Here is a 24,246-nt window from a genome sequence, read left to right as displayed (position 1 = left end):
ACCACTTTGCATGGCCCCCTTCCTTCCCACTTACTCCTTTGGGTCCAAGCACAGCAGATCACTGCAGAAGTGGGACAGGGAGCATTGTGCCTTTCTTGTGCTTGTCACCTCCCCACTTGTCACATTAGGGATGAAGCCAGACTCTGGAGTTCTGCTGCCTCAGTTACTGCTTCTTCTTTTCTTAAATAATTATTTATTTTTATGTGTATAGTGTTTTACCTGGGCATGTCTGCGTGCCACAGGTATGTCTAGTACCTAGGGAAGCTGGAAGAGGGTATCAGGTGCCCTAGATTGGAGTTACCTGCCATGTGGGTGCTAGGTATTGAATCCCGGTCCTCTGAGCCATCTCTCCAGCTCTGACCACTGCTTCTTAAAGCAGTGCCTTCTGTCTGTTCACACTGAGCTCTGTGAGAGGTCCATTTTCACAGGGCTGTGACTAAGTCTCAGGGCCATTCACTCACTTCTTCAGTCAGACAGCAAGTCAGCGGCAGCCCTGACTTCCAGCGGACAGATGCCACCAGCAGCGTGGTTTGGGGCTGTGGTGAGGCTGCCCTCTGTGCTCCGCAGGTTCGCCTGTACATCCTGGAAGAGGAGTTCCTGTCCTTTCACTTGGAGATGGTGGTAAATGTGGATGCCGCCCAGGTCTTTCAGCTGCTCTCAGACCTGAGCAGAAGACCAGAGTGGGACAAGCATTGCCGGTGAGGGGCCAGTGCTAAGAGAAAGGTGGTGGTGGTGGTAGTGGTGGTGGTGATGATGGTGGTAGTTGTGGCGGTGGTGGTAGTGGTCGTGGTGGTAGTGGTGGTGGTTGTGGTGGTGGTGGGGATTGCCTGCTGATCCCCACAATGCTTTGCTCCCACTGGCCTTCAGCTGTGGTGGGTCTGGCTATACAGTTCTGTGTTAGGTGGCAAAGTCATGGGTATGTGGAAGCCCTAGGGAAGGGACTGAGCCTGGAATTCGACCCGGAGGCTGGAGTTTGAGTCCCGCATCTGTTTTGAATAGCTTGACATTGGTTAGGACGTTTCTGACTTGAGGACGCAGGGACTGAACTCAGCAGACACGGTGGCAAAGTGCCCTACCCATTGAGCCAACTCATGGGGTTGGGAAAGTTAATGTTTACAGCGGGTCTGCTTAGCATCCTCAGGGTCATCGTCTTTTTTGCTGGAGCCGTGGCTCAGTCGGAGCTGGCGTTACAAGTGCTTCCCTAGGAGGCTGGATAGACTTGGGGACTCAGCTGCACATCACCAGCTGACTTCCCACGAGTAGCCCACTCCTCCTGAGTCTGTCCTCAGCAGAGTGATTACAGCCATTCATGCCCCGGCTTCCTGCCTAAGCTTTCTTCCCTGGGAGACGGCTTAGTAGATAACGTACTTGCACACAAACTCGAGAACTTGAATTTTAACCCCCAGGAACCATGTAAAGCTGGACATGTAGCTCTTGTCTGCAGTCCCAGTGCTCCTTCTGAGATGGGAGAGAGACAGGAGACTCCCTGGAACCCCTAGGGCAAAATTAGTCTGACACACACACAGGCAGACAGCAGTGACACACCTGAGGTTGTTACCTGCAGCGCAACACTATGTGACTACCTGCCCTCCAACACTCATACTTGTTCATGTGCACGCACACCCGTGTACACACAACCAACCACACGTGCATAGAACAAGAGATCAAGCAAGTGGCAAGAAGGGAAAGAACTGTGTTGCTTTAAAATACTGTGTATGAGTAACCAGGACCTGCGAGCAGGGCATTCTGGAACTGAGAGGTGACTGTTGGTATCTGGGCAGAGGATCCGGGAAAGGTGGGCTATTGTGAACCAAATCAATCTTCACTAAGAATGAGTGACCAGCACACTCCCCTAGGCCTGCACAGCCAGCCTGCTCCCAAGCCAGCCTCTGTGCAGCAGGGGGCTGGGGGAAGTGTGGCTGTGTCCTCATGTGTCTGTGGGTACCAATATCAGTCGATAGCGATATACCTACACACTGGGGACTCACTGGACAGTATGCACAAAGACCAAATCCTCGAACAGCTGCTTGGGGGCGTGTGCCCCTGCAGACAGATCTGTGAGTTTGGTGGTGTCTGTCTGGGTGCCTATGTATGCATGCTCATGTTTGAGCCCATGCCTGTATGTAGCTTTTTGTGTTCCTGTGACTGTTTCCTTTCACATTGCTTTGACAAAACACCCTGACAGAGGCAACTTAAGGGAGAATGGATTTACTGTGGCTCACAGTTCCAGGTACAGTCCACTGTGGTGGGGAAATCAAGGCAGCAGAAGCTCGAAGCACTTGTTCATAATGCATTCACAATAGCAAGACAAGGAGGGTGTAGGGCGGTCAGATGCATGCTGGTGCCCAGCTCATGGTCTCCATTTCCCCTGCCCAGTTGAGATGAGTCTTTCTACATCAATTAATAATCAATCCCCTACAGGCATACCCAGAGGCCCATTTCCCAGATGATTCTAGACTCTGTCAAGTTGACAGCCAATGCTGTCAGCTTGCAGACTTGTATTTGCTTGAGTCAGTGTGTTTGTGTGTATGTATGAGTGCTTCTGTAAATGCATGTGCCTGTGTATCTGCTCTGGTGCTGTGTGTATAGACAAGCATATGTGTACACACTCATGCATGCACATATCCTGAAGGGTCCCCACCCTTCCTCTGGCCCTTCTGTGCTGTGTAGAAGTAAGGAACCCATTCCAGGGCTGCTCAGGAGGCTTCAATCTGCAGGAGCCTGGCAGAGCTGGTCCCCATAGAGAGCTGCTGTGACCCAAGTCCTGACTTCAGCCTCCCAACAGGAGTGTGGAGCTAGTGCAGCAAGTGGATGAGGATGACGCCATCTACCATGTCATCAGCCCTACCCTGAGTGGTAACACCAAGCCCCAAGACTTTGTGATCCTGGCCTCTAGGAGGAAGCCTTGTGACAGTGGGTGAGTGCCTGCTTTCTGAGGAGTTCAGTAGAGGTGGGGAGGCCTCATCTCCCTCTCCTGGGAAAAGCAGCGACATGGCAGTCAGAGCTCTGCTGCCCACTGGTGGTGGGACTCAGAACCCATGGCAGCAAGGGCAAACATTGAAAGCAAGGCTGTCTGTGGCTTTGGCCACAGATGGGGATACCTTTCCTTGCTCTCTGGAAGCTTGTGGCTGTTTCCTGAGGCATGGATGTGGCATGGATGTCTTTTTCTGGAGACAAGGACCAGAAGAACGAAAACCCCAAGGTACACAGGTCTGTGGGGCTCCAGGGGCCTGAAGCCGATGCTGCTACCACAGATGTTCCCTTCCTACAGCTGATCCTGAGCAAGGCATCCTCCTGTGGGTGATCTCTGACTCACTCTGACCCTGATTCTCCTCCAGGGACCCCTACGTCATTGCCCTGAGGTCTGTCACACTGCCCACGCACCGTGAGACACCGGAATATCAACGTGGGGAGACTCTCTGTTCAGGCTTCTGTTTGTGGCGTGAGGGGGACCAGTCGACTAAGGTAAGGCCTGACGTCCTCTCTACCCTTCCACCTATGGGTGAACTGAACTCTTTACTGTGGGCTGGGATCCTTCCAGACCCGAACCCCCTATGACCTCCCAACTTTCCCAGCCTGAGCATCTGAGACTCACAGAAAGCCTACCTCTGAGCTTATTTGTCTCCCTTGTTGTCTGGGAGGGCTTTATGTGGCTCTGAGGGCCCATTAAGTTCAGCAAGGTAGTCAGTGTTGAGAAGGTAGGGAGTTGCTGGGGGCAGGCATGCTGTAGTTCCTCCCGGCATGCAGTTTCCCTTGCAGCCCTAGAATCGCTCTGAGCCTTGTTCAGGTGCTGACTCCACCAGTGCTGCTAAGGACCCATGCAATAGTCTGAAGCTTATGTCTACCACGTTTCTGTGATACCCCATCCCTGCAACACTTTGATATAAAATGGATTCAGGCTTTGTAGAGTCAATCTCTGTCCCCTGGGGCCTCCTGGCCAGCAGGGAGGTGTGCAATGACTATGATAGGGCAGTCAGGGTTGAAGTACCGAGTATCTGGGGGACCTATTGAAGGAGACCAGGTCTACCACTCAAGCTTTCTAACTGATCTTGAAGACACAGGGTTGTACCCGTTGCCGCCCCAGAAGGCAGGCAAGCAAGGCTCACTCCTCATCTGCCCAGAAGTCCCCAAGCCTCTCCCCATTATACCTCCTTGAACTTGGCTTCCTGCCCTGCAGGTTTCTTACTATAACCAGGCTACCCCTGGTTTTCTCAACTATGTGACCACCAATGTGGCTGGCCTGTCCTCGGAGTTCTACAACACTTTCAAGGCTTGTGAGAGTTTCCTGTTGGACAACCGGAATGACCTGGCCCCCAGCCTCCAGACCCTCTAGACACCACCCCATGCTGCCCCAGGTCTCACACAGTGCGCGGAGCAAAGCAGAGGCATTTATTCACCTTGACTCCCCAGGGAAACCTTCCACATAAGATGGTCCAGTCCTACTGGATGGTCGGTGTCTGTCCACATGTGCCAGCAAGTCTTTACGGTACTCCTGGGGTATCCGGTAATAGACTCGGGTCCTGTCCACGGCCCTGGCCGCCCACAGTCCAGCCCACACATCTGCATAGCTGTTCCCAGCACTGCTGTGGTACACTGTGACAGTGGCTCTAGGAGAGAAGGCCAGTAGCCTGGCCACAGTGTTGGCTGGACTCTGGCCCAGCGGCCCGGCTTGCAGCTGAAAGGACACAGGTTGCCGGAGCCCCTGACACAGCTCCAGCATCTCTGTGACCATCTGTTCCTGATAGCCACTGCCCAGCATCTCTTCAGGCCAAGCCGGTGCCACCGTCACATGGGGGAAAACTTCAGCCACAGCTGTGAGCAGCTCTCTGCCAGCTATGTGGCCAGGGACCACAAAACTACCATAGGACACTGTGGCCCCCACCCACACAGGCCAGGGCAGATGGCCAAGGGTGGAGAGGTGTGCTAACGTGGCCAGGGATGGCCGGAGAGCTGCGGGTTCCGTTATGTTCACATGGATGCTCCAGCGCGTGGCGTGAACAGCCAGGTGCAGCAGACACGACTCCAGTGTCAGAACAGAACCACCTGGGGTGCGCAGGACGGGCACAGGGTTCCCAACTTCAGGTTCCTGGAGGCCGACATCCAGTAGGATCATGCCTTCTCTATCTGGAAGAGGCAGATAGGGTTTGGAGTTCCTGTCATCACGGGATGTCAGTGTTTCTTGTTAAAGGAGGCAGACATGGGGACAGACAAAGAGGAACTGGTGCCAGCCATTCTTGAGTATGCCAGCCCCTTCCCAGGCTCTCAAGTGCTGTGACTGGTGACTCTCAGGCAGGAAGGACAAGTTGCTGGCCTCAGTTCTTGGCCTTTCAGACTCAGAGCTGGGTCACCACCCAGTCCTCTAGTCACAGTGTGGCTGAGGACTCAAGGCTCTTGGTCTAAGATCCGGAGTTCCTGCTCTTGACATTATTCCTCCCACTTTGTATCCAGCGTGTGGCTTATCATGTTCCCATGGCAACAGAGAATCAAGTTACCCTATCCAAGCAAGTGACAGAACAGGACCAGGTTAGCTAGGAGCAGTAGAGCTGCAGGCAGACTTACCAGGGACAGTAATGGCTGCTTTTCTCCCCTTGTCATTCACTTCCAGAGCCAACCACTCTACCTCCAGACCATCACCCTTGGGCTGCTGGAGAACAGGGATCAGGCTGCCCCCTGTGTAGAAGGTTCGCTTCCGGGTGGTGTTCACTGTGGGACCCAAAATTACCAAAGTGAAGGGGACCACTATCCACAAATCACCTTTCGCACGCACTGGCTCTCCTGCATCCTAAGCCTTGTGGCTGTCAGTTCCCCCCTCGGGTAGATTCGAAAGTCATTGTCTCATGGTCTGACATTCAGCAGTTTACTGGGCCAGAAACCAAATGGTGGGCCCCAAAGCTTGTCTCCTTCCCTTCCTGGATATGGCTCCCTCAATAGGAGTAGGATCTGATGTGATTCTTGGGGATGGCTCAAGTGTAGGTGCCCCTAGACTAAGGGTCAGAACAAGGGGTTTGAATAGTGGCATCTGGCTCACGAGTTAGTGGGCATACGAGAGAGAGAACTGTGCTCTGAAACACTAGCACCATCGACGATGAATGGTGCTGTGGAAGCCACCTCTGTTTGTGTGTGTGTGTGTGTGTATGTGTGTGTGTGTGTGTGTGTGTGTGTGTGTGTGTGTGTGTGTGTGTGTGTGGCTTGGTTGGGTTGTGATCAGATTGCACTTCTACAAAATCCTTATAGTTCTGGACCTTCATTCCCTATCACCAGACTCCTGTTCTGTGGATAGGCGAAACTTGAATCACAGAATATCCCAGGGGCAGAAGACAACAGAATATCCCAGGGGCAGAAGACAAATTCTCAGAATAGTTCCTGCCTCCTTTTCCGCCCAGAATTTCCCCCTTCTAGACCACCCTTTCTTTGCTCCATGCCCGCCCTGAGCAGAACACAGCCCACACCTCCCCTCCCAGGTTCCCTTCTTACAGGCCAGCTGCTTAAACTGCGACAAGACAGGCTCAAAGAGGTCATAGTAGATTTGGTGAGGGGCACTGTTGTCCCGGATGAAGAGAAGATCTTCTACTGACACGGGGTCTGAGGCACCCTGCCACAGTGTCAGGCTGTACCTGGAACCAGAGAGCTGACTCAGGGCCCGCCTGAGCCCATAAAGACTCTTGGCTCTACTCCTGTGCTCAGAACTGAAGGCCAGCTGAGCCCAGGAGTGGAACATCTGTCCTCTAGCTTCCCACCAGTGAGGATGATGGAGAACAGGGAGCAGGAGGAGTTCAGAGGGTGGGAGGAAGGATGTGCACCCCTGGGATATCTGTTTCTGAGTTACCCACCAATGTCACCAGAGGAGCACAAGCCAGAGGCAGAGCACAGAAGGTTGTTAGGCCCGTGGGGCTGGGACAAGATGATCTTTAGGACCCCTCTTGCCATGTTCATCTTGGGTCAGAGCCCAGGATAGGTTTGGGACCAGTAGAAGTGGTTTTACCTCTCAGATTGGCTCAGAAGCCAGCTGAAGTGGGGCCAAGCAGCTCGTGTCATGACAGCCCGCATCGGGAAGGTGACCTTCTGGGGCAGCGCTCTGACCAGCTCCTCCATTGTTTCCACCATGGCCTGGGTATATGTGCTGTTTGGCAGCTGATGCACATAGAGAGTGGTGAAGCCTGGGGAAATGGTGGCCTTTGGATACTTCTCCTGGACAAGTGCCAGAAACCTGCAGAGAACAGAGATAGCCATCTTTCCAGACCACTCCAGCCCCTTGTAGGTTCTTACCATGGGGATGGGGAACAGCCAGGCCTATTGAGTCTGTGCTTGGAGATTGGCATCAGAGCCCTGAAGAGCAGCAGTGGCTTGCACACCCTCCTGCTGGCATCACCACCCTGTGCAGTCGGGGAGGCCGGGGGGCTCAGGTCTCTGCATCTGGTGGTCACTGCAGCGTCAGATGAATGACAGCGACCGTCTGCCAGGGCAGCACCTTTTAAACATCCCCACATCGACAGAGGGGCTTGAGTGAGATTTGAGGTGTGCAGACCTGCATGCTGCCAGCTGGCTTCGAGTCTCCAAAGTTTCAGATTCTATTTTTTTTTTTCATGAGGAGGAGAACGTGAAGCCACGTCTGTGATCTCAGCACTTGGGGGTGGGAGGCAGGAGCATCAGGACTTCCTTCCACCCTCAGCTACATGGCAAATGCAGGGCTAGCCTAGGCTTCATGAAACTGTCTCAAAGCAGTAAAGCGAAAAGAATTATTTGAACTTTGCTCTGATGCAAATTTTCAATAGGAAAGTAATGTCACCTACTGCCCAGCCCTCAGATATATAAATCTCTCCCTGAGAAGCCTTATTTGTCATGGGACCTAGCATACATTTTACAATTATATCTCATTTTGAGAATCCTCGTAAATATTGACTGGGCAGATGGCGGTGCCTACAGAGCACAAAACTTGAGGCGGGAAAGGCCTGTGGGAACCTTTGCGCTGCCATTTTGTAGACTTAGACAGGCCATTTAACCTTTCAAAGATAGTTTCTGTACTTACAAGATGACTACTAGTCGCTACCTCATTCTCTTAAGAGTTCAGCTGCATTCTGCAAATAAAATGCTTGAAATGGTGCCTGGGGTACAAGAACCACTCAGCAGCCTGTTTCTGTCATTGTGAATTTCACATCTGAAAAAAGGGGAGGAAAAAAAATCTCCTAGCCTGCCAGGGGCAGGGCCTTGGAGAGCTGGGGAGGGAGCCATCACTTTATAACTTTCTGGCACACCAAGTCCCCTGCATGTCACTGGGGAGACAGAAAGAATGTGGTCACGGTGGAGCAAGGGTGGCCAACACGTAAGTCAGCAGAAATGGTCCAACTGAGTCAGGCCCGAGGGGCGAAGTCTTCAGGCTCGTGGGTGCTAGAGATTCTTCTGGAAGTGGCAGGGACTGGGAAAAGACTTAGTAGAGCAAGGAGGAAAACTCAGAATGCTGGTGTCGAGATGGAGACGGAGGATCAGGAGTTCAAGTCCAGCAGGAACACGAAGAGTTCAAGGCCGTGCAGGGCTACATGAGAACTTGTTTCATCCTGTTCCCCACAAAAGGCAAACAAAACAAAAAGCAAAAACCACCACCAACAACCACAACAATAAAACCAAGAGATAGTGGCCCATATCTGTAAATCTGGGACCAGGAGACAAAGCAAAGAGGATTCCAAGCATGAAGCCAGCCTGATCCTTATAATGGGTTCCAGGTCAGCAAGATGTACATAAACCATGTCTTAAAAACACATAGGGATGGGACTGGAGAGATGGCTCAAGGTAAGGAGCACTGGCTGCTCTTCCAAGGACACAGGTTCAATTCTTGGCACCCACATGGCAGCTTACAGCTCTCTATAACTCCACTTTTAGGGATCCAACAACCTCACACAGACATACAGACAAAAAACAAAAACAAAAACAAAAAACCACTCATGCCCATAAAATAAATAAATCATTAAACACAAATAAAGGGGATAGGCATCCAAGATAAGAGAGACCTGGCAAGCGTAGGCAGAGGTGAGAAGACTCAGCAGGTAAAGGTGCTTGCCTGATAACCACTGAGTTCAAGCCCCAGGACTGCGCTTGCTGAAAAGAGAAAACCAAGTCCTTAATCTCTGCACTGTTGCTACAGCACTCAGGCATAAAGACACACACAGACGAACAGGCTCAGAGGCCAGGTCTCATGGTGGGACTGGCAAGTGCAACAAAGGTCCCCCAAGGGTCTTTTTCTTGTTCAGTGCTGACAGAAGAGGGCTGGACTCAGCTGAGGGGAGAGTGAGCACTCACTGGGTAGCATTGACTTCAGTTGAGATGGGCACATTGGGGCCCTTCAGGATATCAGCATTGATCCACACCGGTCTCCGAATCCTGCCAGCCTCAGTCAGCTGTCGAAGGAGGTCCAGGGAGGGGCCTACAGCCTTAAGACTCTTGAAGTCCAGTTTGATGCCTGCAGGAAAGGGGCAAGGACTGGAGAACTGGATGCCGACTTGCTGGGTAGAAAGAGCAGGGAACCGTGGGTGGACAGCTTTGAATTAGAGAGAGGCAACACTGAGAAGAAGGGCTCCCCACTTCATCCCAGGTGGGTAGAAGCAAAAGTCAGCTGAAGGCCTGGTGTGGGGTGACTCAGACATAAAAAAAAAAGGGCTTCAGTTTCTGGACAACACAGACTCTGGGGACCCTGGACCACAACAGCCTGTGACGAGTCCAGTAGGCCCCCAGGAAGAGAGGTCTGAGAGGTGGATTGGATAGCAAAGGGACCCAGTGTGAATGAATGCTGATCTTAACTGTAGACACAAGAGATGAGGCTTCCAAGTTAGAGATCCTCAGAGCCAAGCCAGGCCAAGAGGAGCCATGGAGGCGTAAACAGAGGAGTCACAGATGTGTGTGGCAGTTAAATGAGGCTGCCTGTCTGAGAAATGATGTGATGGGAGGGGCAGTTGTTGGATGGATAGGGAGGATGAGGGGGAATGTGGTTTTAGGGCAAGGCCTAGGTTCAGACTGGAAAGGAGTTGGAGGGAACGGGGTTTGGCTCTGAAAACATATCTAGTTCTGCCGGCCCATGGGGGAACCTTTGACCCTGTCTAGCTCTTTGCAGTTTATTCCCACTTTCATGTCCCTGCTTTACCGTGGGTTGTGACTCCTCTTGCCCGCCTCACTTAGCTCTCCCTGAGCCTGAGTGATGGAAGTCTGGGAAGTGAGGAGCTCAGGGTGGGTGGGCTCTGACTTCACCTCAACTCCTTACTTAAGTGACAGAGGCCTGGAGAGCTGGTAGGGCTGGGAGAGGGATGGCTTACCCTTCTGAGATGAGGCCAGCACAGCCTCCAGCCACTCCTTCAAGGTGTTGTCACTGTAGATGGCTGGAGGATGGGCCATAATGGGCACCTCGGTCTCATTGGCTGTGTTGAACCCCTCTACGGTGACATCTGCTTCTAAGACCATGACATCGCCTATATTTATAAGAGGCACAACTCAATCAATGCTCTAAAACAATATTTATTGTGTGCCCGCTCACGCACCATGGCTCGTGGGCAGTGGTCATAAGACAATTTGTAGGAATCAGATCTCCATCAATTGTGCGGGTCCTGGGGCTCACACTAGAATCACCAGGCTTGATGCCTGCCTTTACCCGATGAGCCACACAGAGGCCTCTCAATCAGTACCTTTTGTTTTTCAAATGAATGGCTCTGGAATTGTATTTAGCCCAGACTGGCCTCAAATTCAGAGATCTCCTCTGACCTCTGAGTGGGAGGCACCAGGCCTGATCCGCCTTAGTTTATTGATTATGTTTTATCCCTCTGAATAGATTTTGAGTCAAGATCATCTGAAAGCCACGGCTGCCAACTTAACTGTCCAGAATGGCGGTTTTGACTGGTGCTCCCCCCACACACTATTCTACTAGCCGTGTCCTCACTAGCAACTAAGGCACCCAGTTAACTCAGGGGAACCCTTGGGTGTCTAGTTGAAATGGACCTCAGCCCTCTGGCACCAACTTTAACTTGTACAATCAAGTTTGGAGCGAAGCTTGATTCTCATCTGTCGCCCCAGTTAGGCCAGTCCTCCATCCTGGGGCCCTGGCTGAAACCATTTCTTTATAGGGGACACAGCTCTGAGTTCTCCCTCCACAGAGTGGAGCTGGCTAACCCTTCAGAGACGAACGTGGCCAAAGGAAAGACAGCACTGCTGTGCTGATTCACACCTGTGTCCAAGCGTTAGAGACGGCAAGGCAGATCTTGCTAGAAGTTTGAGGCCCATCTGGGATACATTGTAAGTTCAAGGTCTGCCTTGGCCAAATTCTGAGATCTTGTCTAAAAGACAAACACAGCAAACCCAAGTGGGACGGCTCAGTTCTATGTGCTTAAGTGACTTCCTACATGTATGTGCATGGACCACCTATGTCCCTGATGCCAGTAGAAGGTGGCAGACACAGAGAGCATCTGATCCTCTGGAACTGGGACGACAGACAGCTTTGAACTGCCATGTGGGTGCTGAGAACTGAACCCAGGCCCCCTGCAAAAGCCGCAAGTGCGTTTAAGCACTGAGCCTTCTCTCTAGCTCTTGTGCCTGAGAATTTTATCAGGTTTCTTTAAAATTCAGGTGCTAGAATTTAGGAGGGAAAACAAAGTCAAATATAGGCTGTTGCGATTTTTTTTAAAATATATTTTTTAAAGATTTATTTATTTTACTTATGTGAGTACACTGTAGCTATCTTCAGACACACCAGAAGAGGGCATCATATCTTATTACAGATGGTTGTGAGCCACCATGTGGTTGCTGGGAATTGAACTCAGAACCTCTGGGAGAGCAGTCGGTGCTTTTTAACCACTGAGCCATCTCTCCAGCCCCGGCTGTTGCGATTTTGTTTGTTTCTCGGTACAGTCTTACCCTATTGCCCTGGGTAGGCTGGAACATGCTCTATTGTCCAGGCTAGCCTATACGTCCCATGGGATTATGTGTACCAACACACCCAGCATATTCTGCTTTTGTTTTGTGGCCCAGGCTGGCCTGGAACTTGCAACTCTCCTGTCAGACCCCACGGCCAGGATCACAGGAGTGGGGGGCGCATTGTCTATCCTACCCCCGCACTATTACAGTCTGTTTTGAAGTTGTAACTACTGTCTTCACTGGTGAGGGGACAAGTCCCAGGCCTCAGAACACCATCAGGGACCTCAGAAACCATTGTGAGCCCTGCAGGCTCATGGATGTTATGAGATGAACTTTTTGTGACTCAAACACAAAGTTGATTTTTTCTTTTCCCAAGACAGGGTAGTCCTCACCGCTCTGGAACTCACCAGACCAGGCTGGCCTTGAACCTCCTGAATGCTGGAATTAAAGTGCTCTTAATCTGAGACATCTCTTCAGCCTGTATAAAAAAAAATTTTTTTTTTTTTTTTGCCTACTTGGGCATACAATGGTTAGAGACCATGGTTTTGGGACATAGAGAATCTAGGCTTGAGAGGGGTACCTTGAAGATACTGGTATGGCTCAAACTAGGTGTGGTAGCACACTAGTAATCCTGGCACTTGGAACCTGGGGGCAGGGAGGTTAGAGTTCATTGCTAAGCTGGGTGTGGTGGTGCATGCCTTTGATCCCAGCACTTGGGAGGCAGAAGCAGGTGAATCTAAGTGAGTTCAAGGCCAGCCTGGTTTATATAGTGAGTTTCAAGACAGTCAGGGCTACACAGAAAAACCTTGTCTTAAAAGACTTCGATGCTAGCCTATTAAAGAATGAGGGTTGCTGGGAGGTAACTCGCTGTTGGAGTGCTTGCCCATACATTAAGGCCTTGGAGTTAACAAACATTGCCAAAATACATTCAAGCGAGGCATGGTTTATGTCTGTCATCCTAGCAGGGACCCTGCCATTGCTTTGTAAATGGGATGAAAACAGATTGTGCTCGAAATCTGACTGGCCTCCCTGAGGTAACTACTTACGTGCCTTGTCTTCCCGGAAGGTCATTTCCTTTAATACTGAAGGTTGTGGACTTTCCAGAGGCTGGACCTGGGGGCTGACCAAGGAAGTGAGAGGAGCTTGGGTCCTTAGGATGGCGCCCCCAGAGGGCAGGAAGCACGCACCTCGCACCTGCCAGGCTCTCCACTCACCCACCATTGAGTCAGGTGAGCATGGCGGTTGGGTATGCAGACTCTAAATCCACACACCTGAACGCTGTGTGACACAAGCCAGATTACCTGACTTCTCTGTGAGAATTAAATAGTAACGTATCCCAAGTTAGGCATTCACTAAGTGTTAATTATTATTTACACTTACCTAGGGTAACCCAGGACCATCTGGTGTATTTCTGCTGTCTCAACACAATTACTAATAATGACCTTGTTTGTATAATCAAGCATGCCCCGGTTTGGATGACAAATGACTCACCACCAGGCCAGGAGGGGAGGCCACTTGCCTGGAATCAATGCTGGCACTCCCCAATCCCATCCACAGGGTCTCTTTTAGCCCAGGCTAGACGTGATCCAGGATGACCCCGACGTCTTCCTCATCGTTCCTCTCCCAGTGCTGGGATTACAAATATGCCCCACCATGCCTAGCAGAGTCCTGGCAAGTATAAAGGCGAACTTTTTACGCTGCCCCCAGATCTGTGGTGGCTCCTGGGCTATGTACCTGGACATCCAGTCTAGTCCACCCTAACTCTGCCAGCTCCCTCAGAGGCCTTCCCCAGGGGCCTGGCAAGAAGGAAACTGGGCCTCGGCTAAGGGTGGGTGGGATCCTGATGACTCCTTGTGCTTTGGGTGGAGCTCGGTGGTAGTTTCTCTTGGCATCCCTCATGCCTTACCTCCAACTTCTCTCTGACCTGGCTCCCTTGTCAGGCAGGGTAAAGGGCTTTCTGTTCTCCAGTTATAGTGTGTTTGTGTGTGTGTGAACGTGCGTGCTTGTGTTGGGCAGAAGCTCACTCTTGTCCAGTTGAGAACCTCCCAGCACACAGAGAAGGAAACGTCTTTAATTAGCATGCATCTGTGACCTTTCACTGATGCTTAAACAGGCCCAGGCCCAGTCAGAAATATTTCATAGCTTGTATAGCAACAGTCATTGTCATCACCTTGTCCCTGTGACAAGTTGACCATCCCAGGGTGGTCTTCTCATCCCTACCCCAAGGGCAAACTTTTCCAGGAGCGATGCAGATTTCCCACAAGCTAAACTTTGTGGACTCCTAGTTAAAAGACAGTTTCATCTTTAGCCGGCAGAATTTGCTTTCTATGCTTTTTTCCAGAGAAAGAAGAGGCTAGCGGTGTAAGAGACAGAAGTCATAGGCAGCTCAGTGTTAGCACTGTTTCAGGCAGGAGACATTTCTCTTTCCTGTGTCACCCAGTGACCCAGGGCACAGTTGACGTTAAGCCTTGTTGTTCTCTTCTCTCCTTCACTCCTGGCCTCCAAGGCTCAGCCATCAGAAGACACAGCTAAAGTAGTGTGGCCAGGCCTCTCCCACTTGCCATTTAGGCCTGCCCTCAACTAGTTCTTTCCAGGCCACATGTCAAGCCTGCTTGCTTTAGGGTGACCTACCAGAGCAAAATCCATAGTCTGACGGCCAGGCCACCTCCACTCCCGACCTCTGTGTGACCCTGGATGATACTCCAGGGTACTTATCTCAAACCAGGTCTCCCTCCTTTCTCCTCCTCCCATTTCTTTCTGACAAAGTCTCGCTATGTAGCCCTTGCCAACCTGGAACTAACTAGCTATCCTCCTGCCTTAGCTTCCTGTCTTGGGTTACAGGTCAGCAAGAAAATTTTTCTTGAGTGGCAGTTCTCATGAGTTCCTAAACACCAGTGGCCCAGGAGCTCTCAGGCCACATCCACAATGCTGAATGGGGAACCTGAACTTCCTGAAGCAAACACAAGCCAGGGTCCATTACCCCAGTTCTCCATGACTTCTCAACAGCCCCCAAAGAGAATGTTTCCCCATGACCCAATCCAGGGACTCAGATTACAGACTTTGGGGCTCACCTATTTTGGCCTCATCTCTCTGACAGCAGAACCTAGTTCACCTAATTTCTCTGAGCTTCAGTTTTTCTCCCATGAGTGATTCCCATGAGCAGGTTGCATGGGTTCCAGAGGATCTTCATGCAGTGTGAGGGGAGTGTGTGCTTGTCACTGACAAGGACACCATGATTGCTTGGTTGCAGACTCTAAGGAGGTGGTCAGGTGTCCCTTACAGAAACACTGGCTGTCAAGTTCACATCTCTGGCTTCTTAGTCCTGGAAGTCAGAGGCCTTTTTTTTTTTTTTTTTTTTTTTGAGCGGGGGACCGAACCCAGGGCCTTGTGCTTGCTAGGCAAGCGCTCTACCACTGAGCTAAATCCCCAACCCCATGGAGCCTCTTTAGCAAAGACCGTCAGCCCCTGACAAGCTGAAGGAGGGTTGTTGGAGTGAATACAGTATAGCGATGAGTCTGGAATTAGCATTTAGCCCATAGCCCTGTTCCCTCAGGGAGACTGTGACAAGAAAGACGGTATTGCCATTACCATGGTGTCAACTGTCCCCTGTCCCTGACCCCAAACAAGATGGCTAGACTTACTGTTTAGGGCGGCCTCCATCTCTTTCTTGCTGTTGGCTGCGTGATACCAGGTGACCAGCAGGCCATCCCGGTGGCTGATCTGACCTATGTTCTGCAGGTAGTCCAGCATGTCTGCGTCAGGACGGCAAACTGCATCGTTCTCACAGCCTGGAACGAATGCCAAGGGACTGTTACAGTCATCTCCTGCTCAGCCCAGGATGCTTAGTCATAATCCTATCACCCTGAATCTAGCATTCAGTCGGAAGAGAGACAGCAGGACCCGCAGTAAGATCCAGGGAGTCTGGCCTGGTGGTACATCCCCTGACCCCAGTGAGGCCATGCAAGGCGGGAGGATTGGCAGTAGTCTAAGACCAGCCAGTGCTACATACATAGTAAGCCTCATATCTTCCATATGCTTTGCTTGTTGTGGCATACACATATCTGTCATTCCATCACTAGGGTGGGTAAGGCAGGGCAATCAGAAGTTCAAGGTTGTCCTTGGGTACACAGGGAGCTGGGGACCAGTCTGATACATGAGTCCTGTCTCAAAAGTCAGAAAGCAAGGGCTGTGGAGATGGCTCAGCAGGTAAGGGCACTTGCCTCCAAGGCTGATGGCCTGAGCTTAATCATGGAACCCCACATGGTGGGAGGAAACAGACTCCTACAAACTGTTTACTCTCTCTCTCTCTCTCTCTCTCTCACACACACACACACACACACACACACACACACACACACACACACACACACACAGAGCCAGAATGCAGCTGCATGGCTTCCTGGGGCCACAGAGACCCTCTCATTCGTTGGCCTTAGATTATCAGGAAAGGGAGCACCTAAAAGAGAACAGGGCATTTAGGAGGTACTTGGAGGGATGGATGTACACCTGACAGGAGAAGTGCATAGACGATTCTGGACTGAGAGAACAGTGAAGGCTTAGCTATGGGAAAGAATTTGTACAAAGGAGTCCATTGCCTGTCCTCACGGAAAGGAAGCTACCTCCAGTGGAGGGACCGGGTCAGTGGACCATGCTCCCTGGAGAGTCGTTTAGCAAAAGCTCTCGGACTGCAAAGAGCAATGGCTGGTAAGAGCCCACTAGAGACAGAGCCCCTGCAAGGATCTAGGAGAGAAGCCTGAGACTCTAAGAGCAGTGCTCGTGGGGGACAGAGGGGAAGGGTGGGGAGCAGAGCACCCCAAATCAGAATAGAGGTGTTTCTGGAGGACTGGAAGGCCCTTTTATCAAGGAAAGATCGCAGAGACCAGCGGGTATGTAGGAAGAGTGTGAAGGCTGCTCAGAGTGCTCACAGTCTCTGAGGAGGCAGGAGACTCCCAAAGACAGGAGTCTCTCTCAGCTAAAGGCTAAAATTCAGTGAACAGGCAAAGTCAACGGCCTTCTGCTCTGGACTTGGTAGGATAGAGTTGGGTACATAAGCAGAGCTCAGTGAGGTAAGAGATGAGAAGATGGATACAGGGAGCAGAGAGGACCTACCTGGTCGGGTGCGCTGATACAGGGTTAGGCCCAGGATCATCGAAATGGCCAATACCAGTGTCACGCTGACACTGCCAGCAAGGATCCACTTGGTCTGGCTGCTGGAGCAGCACTTCTTGCAGGACATTGTGACCCTCCCTCAAGAGACTTCTCTTCAGGATCCCCCAGCCACAGTCCCCGAGACTCCCTGTAGCTGAGATCCAGTGGGAAGCTGGAGCCTGCAGCAGCATTTAACTCAGGTCTGGCCACTCCCGCTGCCTGGGTGGAGAGAGCTCAGAAACCCTGCCCTCCTCCTAGCTCTCATTTCCCTCACCCATGCAGGATCTTATCAGGCTAAGCAGAAAATCCTGCCACCTCCCAGATGAACTTGGAGCATATCAGGAAGCAGTGGAGGATTGGATACAGCCCCGACCCCTGGTGCAAGGGAACGAGGCTAGGGATCTATTCCAGCTGGTCTGGGTTTCACGGTGGCCTAGAGCAAGCCAAAGAGTCCTCCCAGGCCTTGTTGTACCCCCATGTGAAAGGAAGCAGCTGAATTTGGCCATCTCTCTACTCCTCAGTCTAGACCGTTCTGCTGTGCTCCAGGGAACCCCTAGGTCGTGAAAGGGTTGGTGACAAGAGCAGATTAGATCTGCCCTAGGGACATGAATTTCCCTTTATCTGAGATGGTGGCTGATAGACAGGGGTGGAATGGGAGCTGATAGCCCTGGCATGTGGACCTGTGCGAGTGCAGGCCACCTCTGAAGCATGGGCAGGGCTAAGTCACCTGATTAGGCAGAGAGGGTTCTAGGGGCAATAGAGGAGCTTAGAAGAGTCTAAGAACCAGCCGTGAGAGTGTGTGGAGGAAGTTCGGTTTAATGGTTAGGAGACAGCAGGGTACCGGGTGACAGGTGAATGGGTAAGTGAGGGGCTCTCTTGGTAAGGCCAACAACAAAAAATGAAATGTAGTTTTTGCTTTTCTTCTCCACCCCACCAGGGTTTTTCTGTGTAAGAGCCCTGGCTGTCCTGGAGTTGCTCTTAGACCAGGCTGGCCTTGAACTCACAGAGATCCACCTCCCTCTGCCTCCCGAGTGCTGAGAGTAAATGTGTGCACCACCACCACCCTGCCAGATATACTTATGTTTACTGTATGAGATCTGTTTGACAGTGCTCTGTCAGTCACTGTGGAAGTCCTAAGAAGGCATCAGATCCCCAGGAACTGGAGCTATAGGTGGCTATAAGCCACCATGTGGGTGCTGGGAATTGAACCTGAGACTTCTGCAAAAAAACAGCCAGTACTCTTAACCACTGAGCTATTTCTTCAGCTCCTTACTTTTATTTTTGAGTCAGAACTCCTATCTAGACCACACTGGCTTGAACTTACAGTAAGCCTGATACTTCAGATTCTCAAGAGCTAGGATGACAGATGTGAGCTATCATGCCTGGCTTAAGACTTAATTTGTCAGGAGGGCCCTCCATGTTCAGAAATGTAGATTATGTGAGAACTGAGCTCAAGGCACCTCAGCGACATAGCAAATTTGAGGCTCTCCTGGAAACCATGAGACTCGGTCTCAAAAATTAAAACTAAAACTAAAAGTTCTGGGACTCTCAATGGCAGAACTTTTGCCTTGTGTGTGTGTGTGTGTGTGTGTGTGTGTGTGTGTGTGTGTTCAGTCTTTAGTGCTGGGGGTGGGGGGAAACAAAAGACACCTGGATACAAGTAGGGCTCTTATAATGTTCTATTTCTTTTCTTTCCTTTGCATGTAATGGTATATGCATGTGGTGTGTATATGTGCATGTGGTCTGTATGTGTGTCTGCATATGCGTGTGTGGTGGCTAGAGGTTGACATCTGACATCTTTGATGTCTTACTATTGCCTTACATATTGAGGCAGGGCTTCTCACTTGAAGCTACAGCTTGTTCACTTGGCTACTCTAGTTACTCATCTTGTTCTGGGTCTCCTCTGTCTTTGCTTCCTCAGTGCTGGGATTGTAGGCAGGCCGTCATGCCCATCCAACTCTCACACGGGTGCTGAGGATTTGACCTCAGGCCATCAGACGTACAGCAAGCACTCTGTTCAGTGAGCCTTATCCCCAGCCCCACCAAAGTGCTAAATCTACTTCTGGGTGTGGTGCTAGTCATCTTGTGTCCTCATTAAGAATTCATCAGACATGACACAGTATGCTAATTCTGCATGTATCTAATTCCGTAGCACAATGGCTGAGGCAGGGGGATCATGAGTTAGCCTGGGCTATGGAGAAATCCTGTCTCAGAGAACAGAACAAAACCGGGACTGGTTGTAGATGCCTTGAATCTCTGCACTCTGGAGGCACAGGCAGGCTGATCTCTGTAAGTCAGAAGCCAGCTTGGTTCACTTAGTGACTCCAGGCCTTCCATGGCTATCTAGTGAGACTCTTTCAAAACAAACAAAATCAATCACTCACTCACTTACTCACTCACTCAATCAATCAATAATGGGAGCAGGGACTAGCTGGATGGGCGAATAACGGCAGACTGTGAAGGGGCCCCTGCATCAGTGGGGAGAGACTGAGACCTTTGTTGTCAGAAAAGTTCCCTTAGTGCAGAAGACAGATGTCTCGAAGAGGACTGTGCCTGTCCTATGGAACACCCACTAGAAACCTGGCTAAGGGCTGGGGCTCCCATGATCACGAAGATACGATTTACTCTAAGGAAAAAAAAGTTTTCTGGGGCTGTAGTTTATTGGTAGATCCCTTGTCTAGCATGAAGTAAGAGCTGGGATAAATTCCCGGGCTTGCAAACAAATTAAAAATGGAAGATGTTGAAAAGCTAAGGCTGGTAGTGTAAGACTGCAACCATAGCTACCAGGAAGGCTGAGATGCACAATCACAGGCTCATGGCCCGTGTGGGCTACAGTGAGTTCAGCTACAACTTAGACTTTGTTCCAAAAAACAAGGTAAAAGGAGGGCGGGGGAGCAGCTCAGAGGCCACACTTCTGGCGTGCAAGCTCCCTCCTGCTGCATCCTGAGAACTATGAAAAATAGGAAACCACTTATTCTACGACAAATACAAGTGAGCAAGGCTTGGGGACATGGGTTCAAGTTTCCCTATATGGATAAGGCTGCACGAATTTTGGGAGTGGCAGGAAGGGCATCGCTGTATTTATAGAGCGCACTGAGGCTGGAGCAGGGTAGGGACCAGGGTAGAGGCTCTCTGATAGTATTCTTAGTGTTAGAACTGTTGGGGGGCTAGCCATGTTAAAGTGACATTTTCTAAGATTTTCGTGGAAAAGTCAGGAAGATGTTGGGTCATGTATAGGTGGTTGTTAGTAAAAACAGCTAAAAGCCAGGCATGGTGGCACACGCCTTTAATCCCAGTACCTAGGAGGAAGAGGTAGAAGCATGGCCAAGTCAGTCCCCTCCCTCCCATCTCCTTCTGTGTGTGTATCTGAGGTAGTGTTCTAGAACTCACCATGTAGACCAGGATGGACTTGAACTCACAGAGATCTGCCTGGCTCTTCTCTCAAGTGCTGGGATTAAAGGCATGCTCCACCACACTCAGAAGTAAGGGATATTTCTTTATTATTTGTTTTTTTTAATTTTATTTATATGAGTACACTGTAGCTGTCTTCAGACACACCAGAAGAGGGCATTGAATCCCATTGCAGATGGTTGTGAGCCACCATGTGGTTGTTGGGAATTGAACTCAGGACCTCTGGAAGAGCAGTCGGTGCTCTTAACCGCTGAGCCATCTCTCCAGTCCCAGTAGATATTTCTTAATGCCAAGTGCAAAATAAAGGGAGGAGTCTTTGACTAGGGAGAGGTACAGCCTTCCCAGAAGGTGAATGTCTGTGGGGCTGCTGTGTGCTAGTTTATTGAAAGCACTAGATATGATATGTAGCCATAAATCAGATTGCCTTGGGCCCGGTGGCAGGAAGCTGCTTCTCTTGTCTGGGTCCACCTGGGATCTCCCGTGTTTAATAGTCACAGTGAGAGCCTGTCTGTTGTTCGAGGCGGGGAGGGGAGTTGCGGATGTAGCTGATCTCACAGTGGCAGCATCTGAACCCTGACAGGAAGGACCCCCCTTTCGGTAGTTCTTAGGGTTGATCTGGGGCCTCTCACACACACGAGGCAAGGTCTCTACTATGGAACTTAACTCTTGAGCTCCTTTTACTTTGGGAGTCATCGTCTCACTAAGATGCCAAAGTGACCTTAGTGAGACAGCATCTGGTGACCTTGACTTTTCTGAAGCCCATTCAACTTGTAATCCTCCTGTCTCAGCCTCCTGAGTAGCTGGGATTACAGGCCTTTGTGTCTAAGGACAGAAATACACTTTATAGATCATTGCTGGCCTTGAACTCATAATCTTCCTAGCTCTGCCTCTCGAGTGTTGGGGTTATAGGTATGTGCTGTGGGTAAAGGACTCTATTATTTTATGCGGGGAGGTATTTTGCCCACACTATGTCTATGTGCTATGTGTGTGACCATGCCCAAGGAAGCCAGTAACAGCCATCAGCTGAGAAAGTTACAAATCATCGTGAGCCACTGTACAGGTGCCGGGAATCAAACTTGGCTTCTCTGGCGGAGCAGTCAGTGCAGCGAGCCACCTCCCCAGTCCCAGGAAAGGCTTTTCTAGGCCAGAGAAAAACTAGCCATGTCTCTTGGCTGTGGGAAAGGAGGAGAGAGAGGAGAAATTCTGGCTGACACCAGTTCCTGAAGCAACAGGAGGGAACAAAGGAGCTTGGCCTGGGTGTGGGGAGGAGCGGGAAAGGAGAAGAGATGGGGTCAGGGCAGGAAGAGTGAGTCCAGGGTAGACCGGAGAGCACTCAAGAATGCCAATCAAGGGGGCTGGGGATTTAGCTCAGTGGTAGAGCGCTTACCTAGGAAGCGCAAGGCCCTGGGTTCGGTCCCCAGCTCCGGAAAAAAAAAGAACCAAAAAAAAAAAAAAAAAAAGAATGCCAATCAAGAGCCTGTGAGAGGATTGGCTAGTAAAGGCACCTGCCTCAAGCCAGGTGACCTGAGTTTGATCCTCGGACCCACGTGGTAGGAGAGAGAACAGGTTGCAGCAAGTCTGACCTCCATATGCTGGAGTTATGTGTATTATAAAGTGAACACACATATGCACACACAGAATGAATAAATGATCAAAACAGCCCCATGCCTATCGTTCACTGACGGGAGCTGAAGATGCTGAGGACACTGAGACAGTCTGATGAGACCAGTCCTTGGACAACGTGTCTCTGAACGAAGGATGCCTCACATCTAAGAATCCCCAGATTTCCTGACTTGAGTCCAAACAAGAAACACGACCTCATGCATAGTTTTACTCTCATTTTGTGATCGGTGCCTTCAAAGTGTTTCTGTCCTTTCCTAATCATTTACTTACTGCTCATCACGAAAACCATGTTCTTGGAAGAGAAAGCCATAGGGCCTTACTCTCACCACAGAATCTAGTCACACATGGTGCATGTCTCTGGGCCCTGTGCTTCACCCCACCCAGCCCCACATGTTATCAGTCCTTGGATGAAGCAAGGTGGGGCAGGGGAAAGATCAAAGACTTGGGCTCATTGGTGTCCTGGCTTTTGACCTGTCACAGATTGCTTGGCTCCAAAGCACTTGCCACCCCATCATTAACAGGCATAAGGTCACGGGAGCTGTTCTGGGGTTTTTTGAAGCCCCCCACTCTGAGAAGCAGCCTTCATTTGAGTCAGGTCCTGTCTAAGTGTAATTGGGGGGCTCTGAAGACACATTTCTCTTTTTAAAGATTCCTTTGTTCCTCTGAATTGTGTGGGCAGAAGCAGGAGTCTTATTGGCTGGGGGACTTCCGGATCATGGTGACCTCACAAAGACTATAAGCCCAGCCTGGGCTGGGGGGAGCCCAGGTAAGTTGAAGGGTGGCTTTGGGACAGTACCAAGGGTAGGGCCAGCCTTCCCAGCCTCCACAAGGCAGTTACTACCTAGACCCCAAGCCCCTGCTAGGTAAAAGTCTCCCCGTCTGGCTCTAATTCCACAGTTCTTACTCCATACCTTTGGATTAAAGTTGAATTTTCTGTTGCCATGTGGATGCCCCAGGTGGAGGTAACACACCAGCAGCTCAAGGCTCACAGAAAGCTATTTGTCTTGAGAGCGGAGCGCGGGAGAATAGAGAAGGTGAGGGGCAGACTAGGAAGAACCAGAGGGGGCGCCACAGACCAGGGGTGGGGTGAGGGTGCACAGGACCCGGGACCAGAGCGCCCCCTTCACTTGCCCAGGCTTCGAAGGATGGGGTGTGGATGGACGTTTGTGGAAGGCAGGGTGTGTCCTGAGTGGCCGAGGAAATGATAATCAAGAAGGTGCTGTTCCCACTGAGGGGTCCCTAGAAATCTCTGTGGTACTGTCAGGATGGGGGTGGTGAGTGAGGGTTGAGAAGCCACTTGCTGGGGACTTACACAAATCACCAGCTCCCTGAACAGTCTCAGTGTGCAGGTAGGTGAGGGCATTCATCCATCCATCCACCCATCCATCCATTCATCCATCCATCCATTCATCCATCCATCCATCCACTCATCCATCCATCCATCCATCCATCCACTCATCCATCCATCCATCCATCCATCCATCCATCCATCCATCCATCCACTCAGTCATCCATCCATCCATTCATCCATCCATCCACTCATCCATCCATCCATCCATCCATCCATCCACTCATCCATCCATCCATCCACTCATTCATCCATCCATTCATTCATCCACTCATTCATCCATCCACTCATCCATCCATCCATCCACTCATCCATCCATCCACTCATTCATCCATCCATTCATTCATCCACTCATTCATCCATCCATCCACTCATCCATCCATCCACTCATTCATCCATCCATTCATTCATCCACTCATTCATCCATCCATCCATCCATCCATCCATCCATCCATCCATCCATCCATTCATCCATCCATCCATTCATCTCCTGAATGCTATCTGAAGACCTGCTGTGTGCCAGGCACTGTGTTGTGTTACGGAAAAACCAGGAGTAACAAGATGGACAACCGGTTCATTTTCTAGGATGAAGACTTAGAAAACAGAGATCCACCTCCATAGAGGGATTGGTCACAGAAGAGGGTTCCTCAGTAGCACTTGGGATCTCAGGAGGATTTTCTGGGGGAGGGAGGCATCGAGCTGGTCTGAAATGTGGCTTTGTTAGGCTGGAGGCAGATGAAGGGCTTGAAGGTGAAGTGGGGAGCTGGGGGGACCTCGTGGGAAGGAGAAAGACATTGAAAGGTTCTGTAGCAAGAGAGAAGCCAACACAC

The 24,246-nt window shown here is 50.8% G+C and overlaps 3 protein-coding genes across 42 annotated transcripts in view; 2 read left to right on the top strand and 1 right to left on the bottom strand.

Annotated features, from left to right (window-relative positions):
- The window catches only part of Acot11 (acyl-CoA thioesterase 11), a 48,557-nt gene extending 44,068 nt beyond the window's left edge, over positions 1-4,489 (top strand). The window contains exons 13-16 of one of the 2 annotated variants that reach the window (NM_001271383.1): positions 568-698; positions 2,786-2,917; positions 3,339-3,465; positions 4,178-4,489. In NM_001271383.1, coding sequence (NP_001258312.1) covers positions 568-698; positions 2,786-2,917; positions 3,339-3,465; positions 4,178-4,333 — 546 coding nt within the window. In that variant the 3' untranslated portion in view covers positions 4,334-4,489. The other variant, XM_087659952.1, reaches the window with a different exon arrangement.
- Fam151a (family with sequence similarity 151, member A) lies at positions 4,369-17,154 on the bottom strand. The gene is given in 8 exon segments (NM_001005558.1): positions 4,369-5,124; positions 5,560-5,703; positions 6,475-6,614; positions 6,983-7,207; positions 9,292-9,451; positions 10,299-10,451; positions 15,528-15,674; positions 16,996-17,154. Coding segments are annotated over 8 exon segments (1,827 nt in total). The 5' UTR covers positions 17,123-17,154; the 3' UTR covers positions 4,369-4,393.
- Positions 17,155-20,434: 3,280 nt separating this feature from the next.
- Positions 20,435-24,246, top strand: part of Mroh7 (maestro heat-like repeat family member 7) — a 48,010-nt gene continuing 44,198 nt past the window's right edge. For 5 of the 39 annotated variants that reach the window (XR_015619508.1, XR_015619513.1, XR_015619507.1 and 2 more), the window contains exon 1: positions 22,833-23,102. The gene's annotated coding sequence lies outside the window, so the exon portion shown is untranslated. 39 annotated transcript variants of the gene reach the window in all.

Source organism: Rattus norvegicus, chromosome 5 (genome assembly GCF_021556685.1).
Source record: "Rattus norvegicus strain SHRSP/BbbUtx chromosome 5, alternate assembly SHRSP_T2T, whole genome shotgun sequence".
NCBI lineage: Eukaryota > Metazoa > Chordata > Mammalia > Rodentia > Muridae > Rattus > Rattus norvegicus.
The sequence above is the reverse complement of the archived record's forward strand: the minus strand, read 5'-3'. Positions and strand labels throughout refer to the sequence as shown.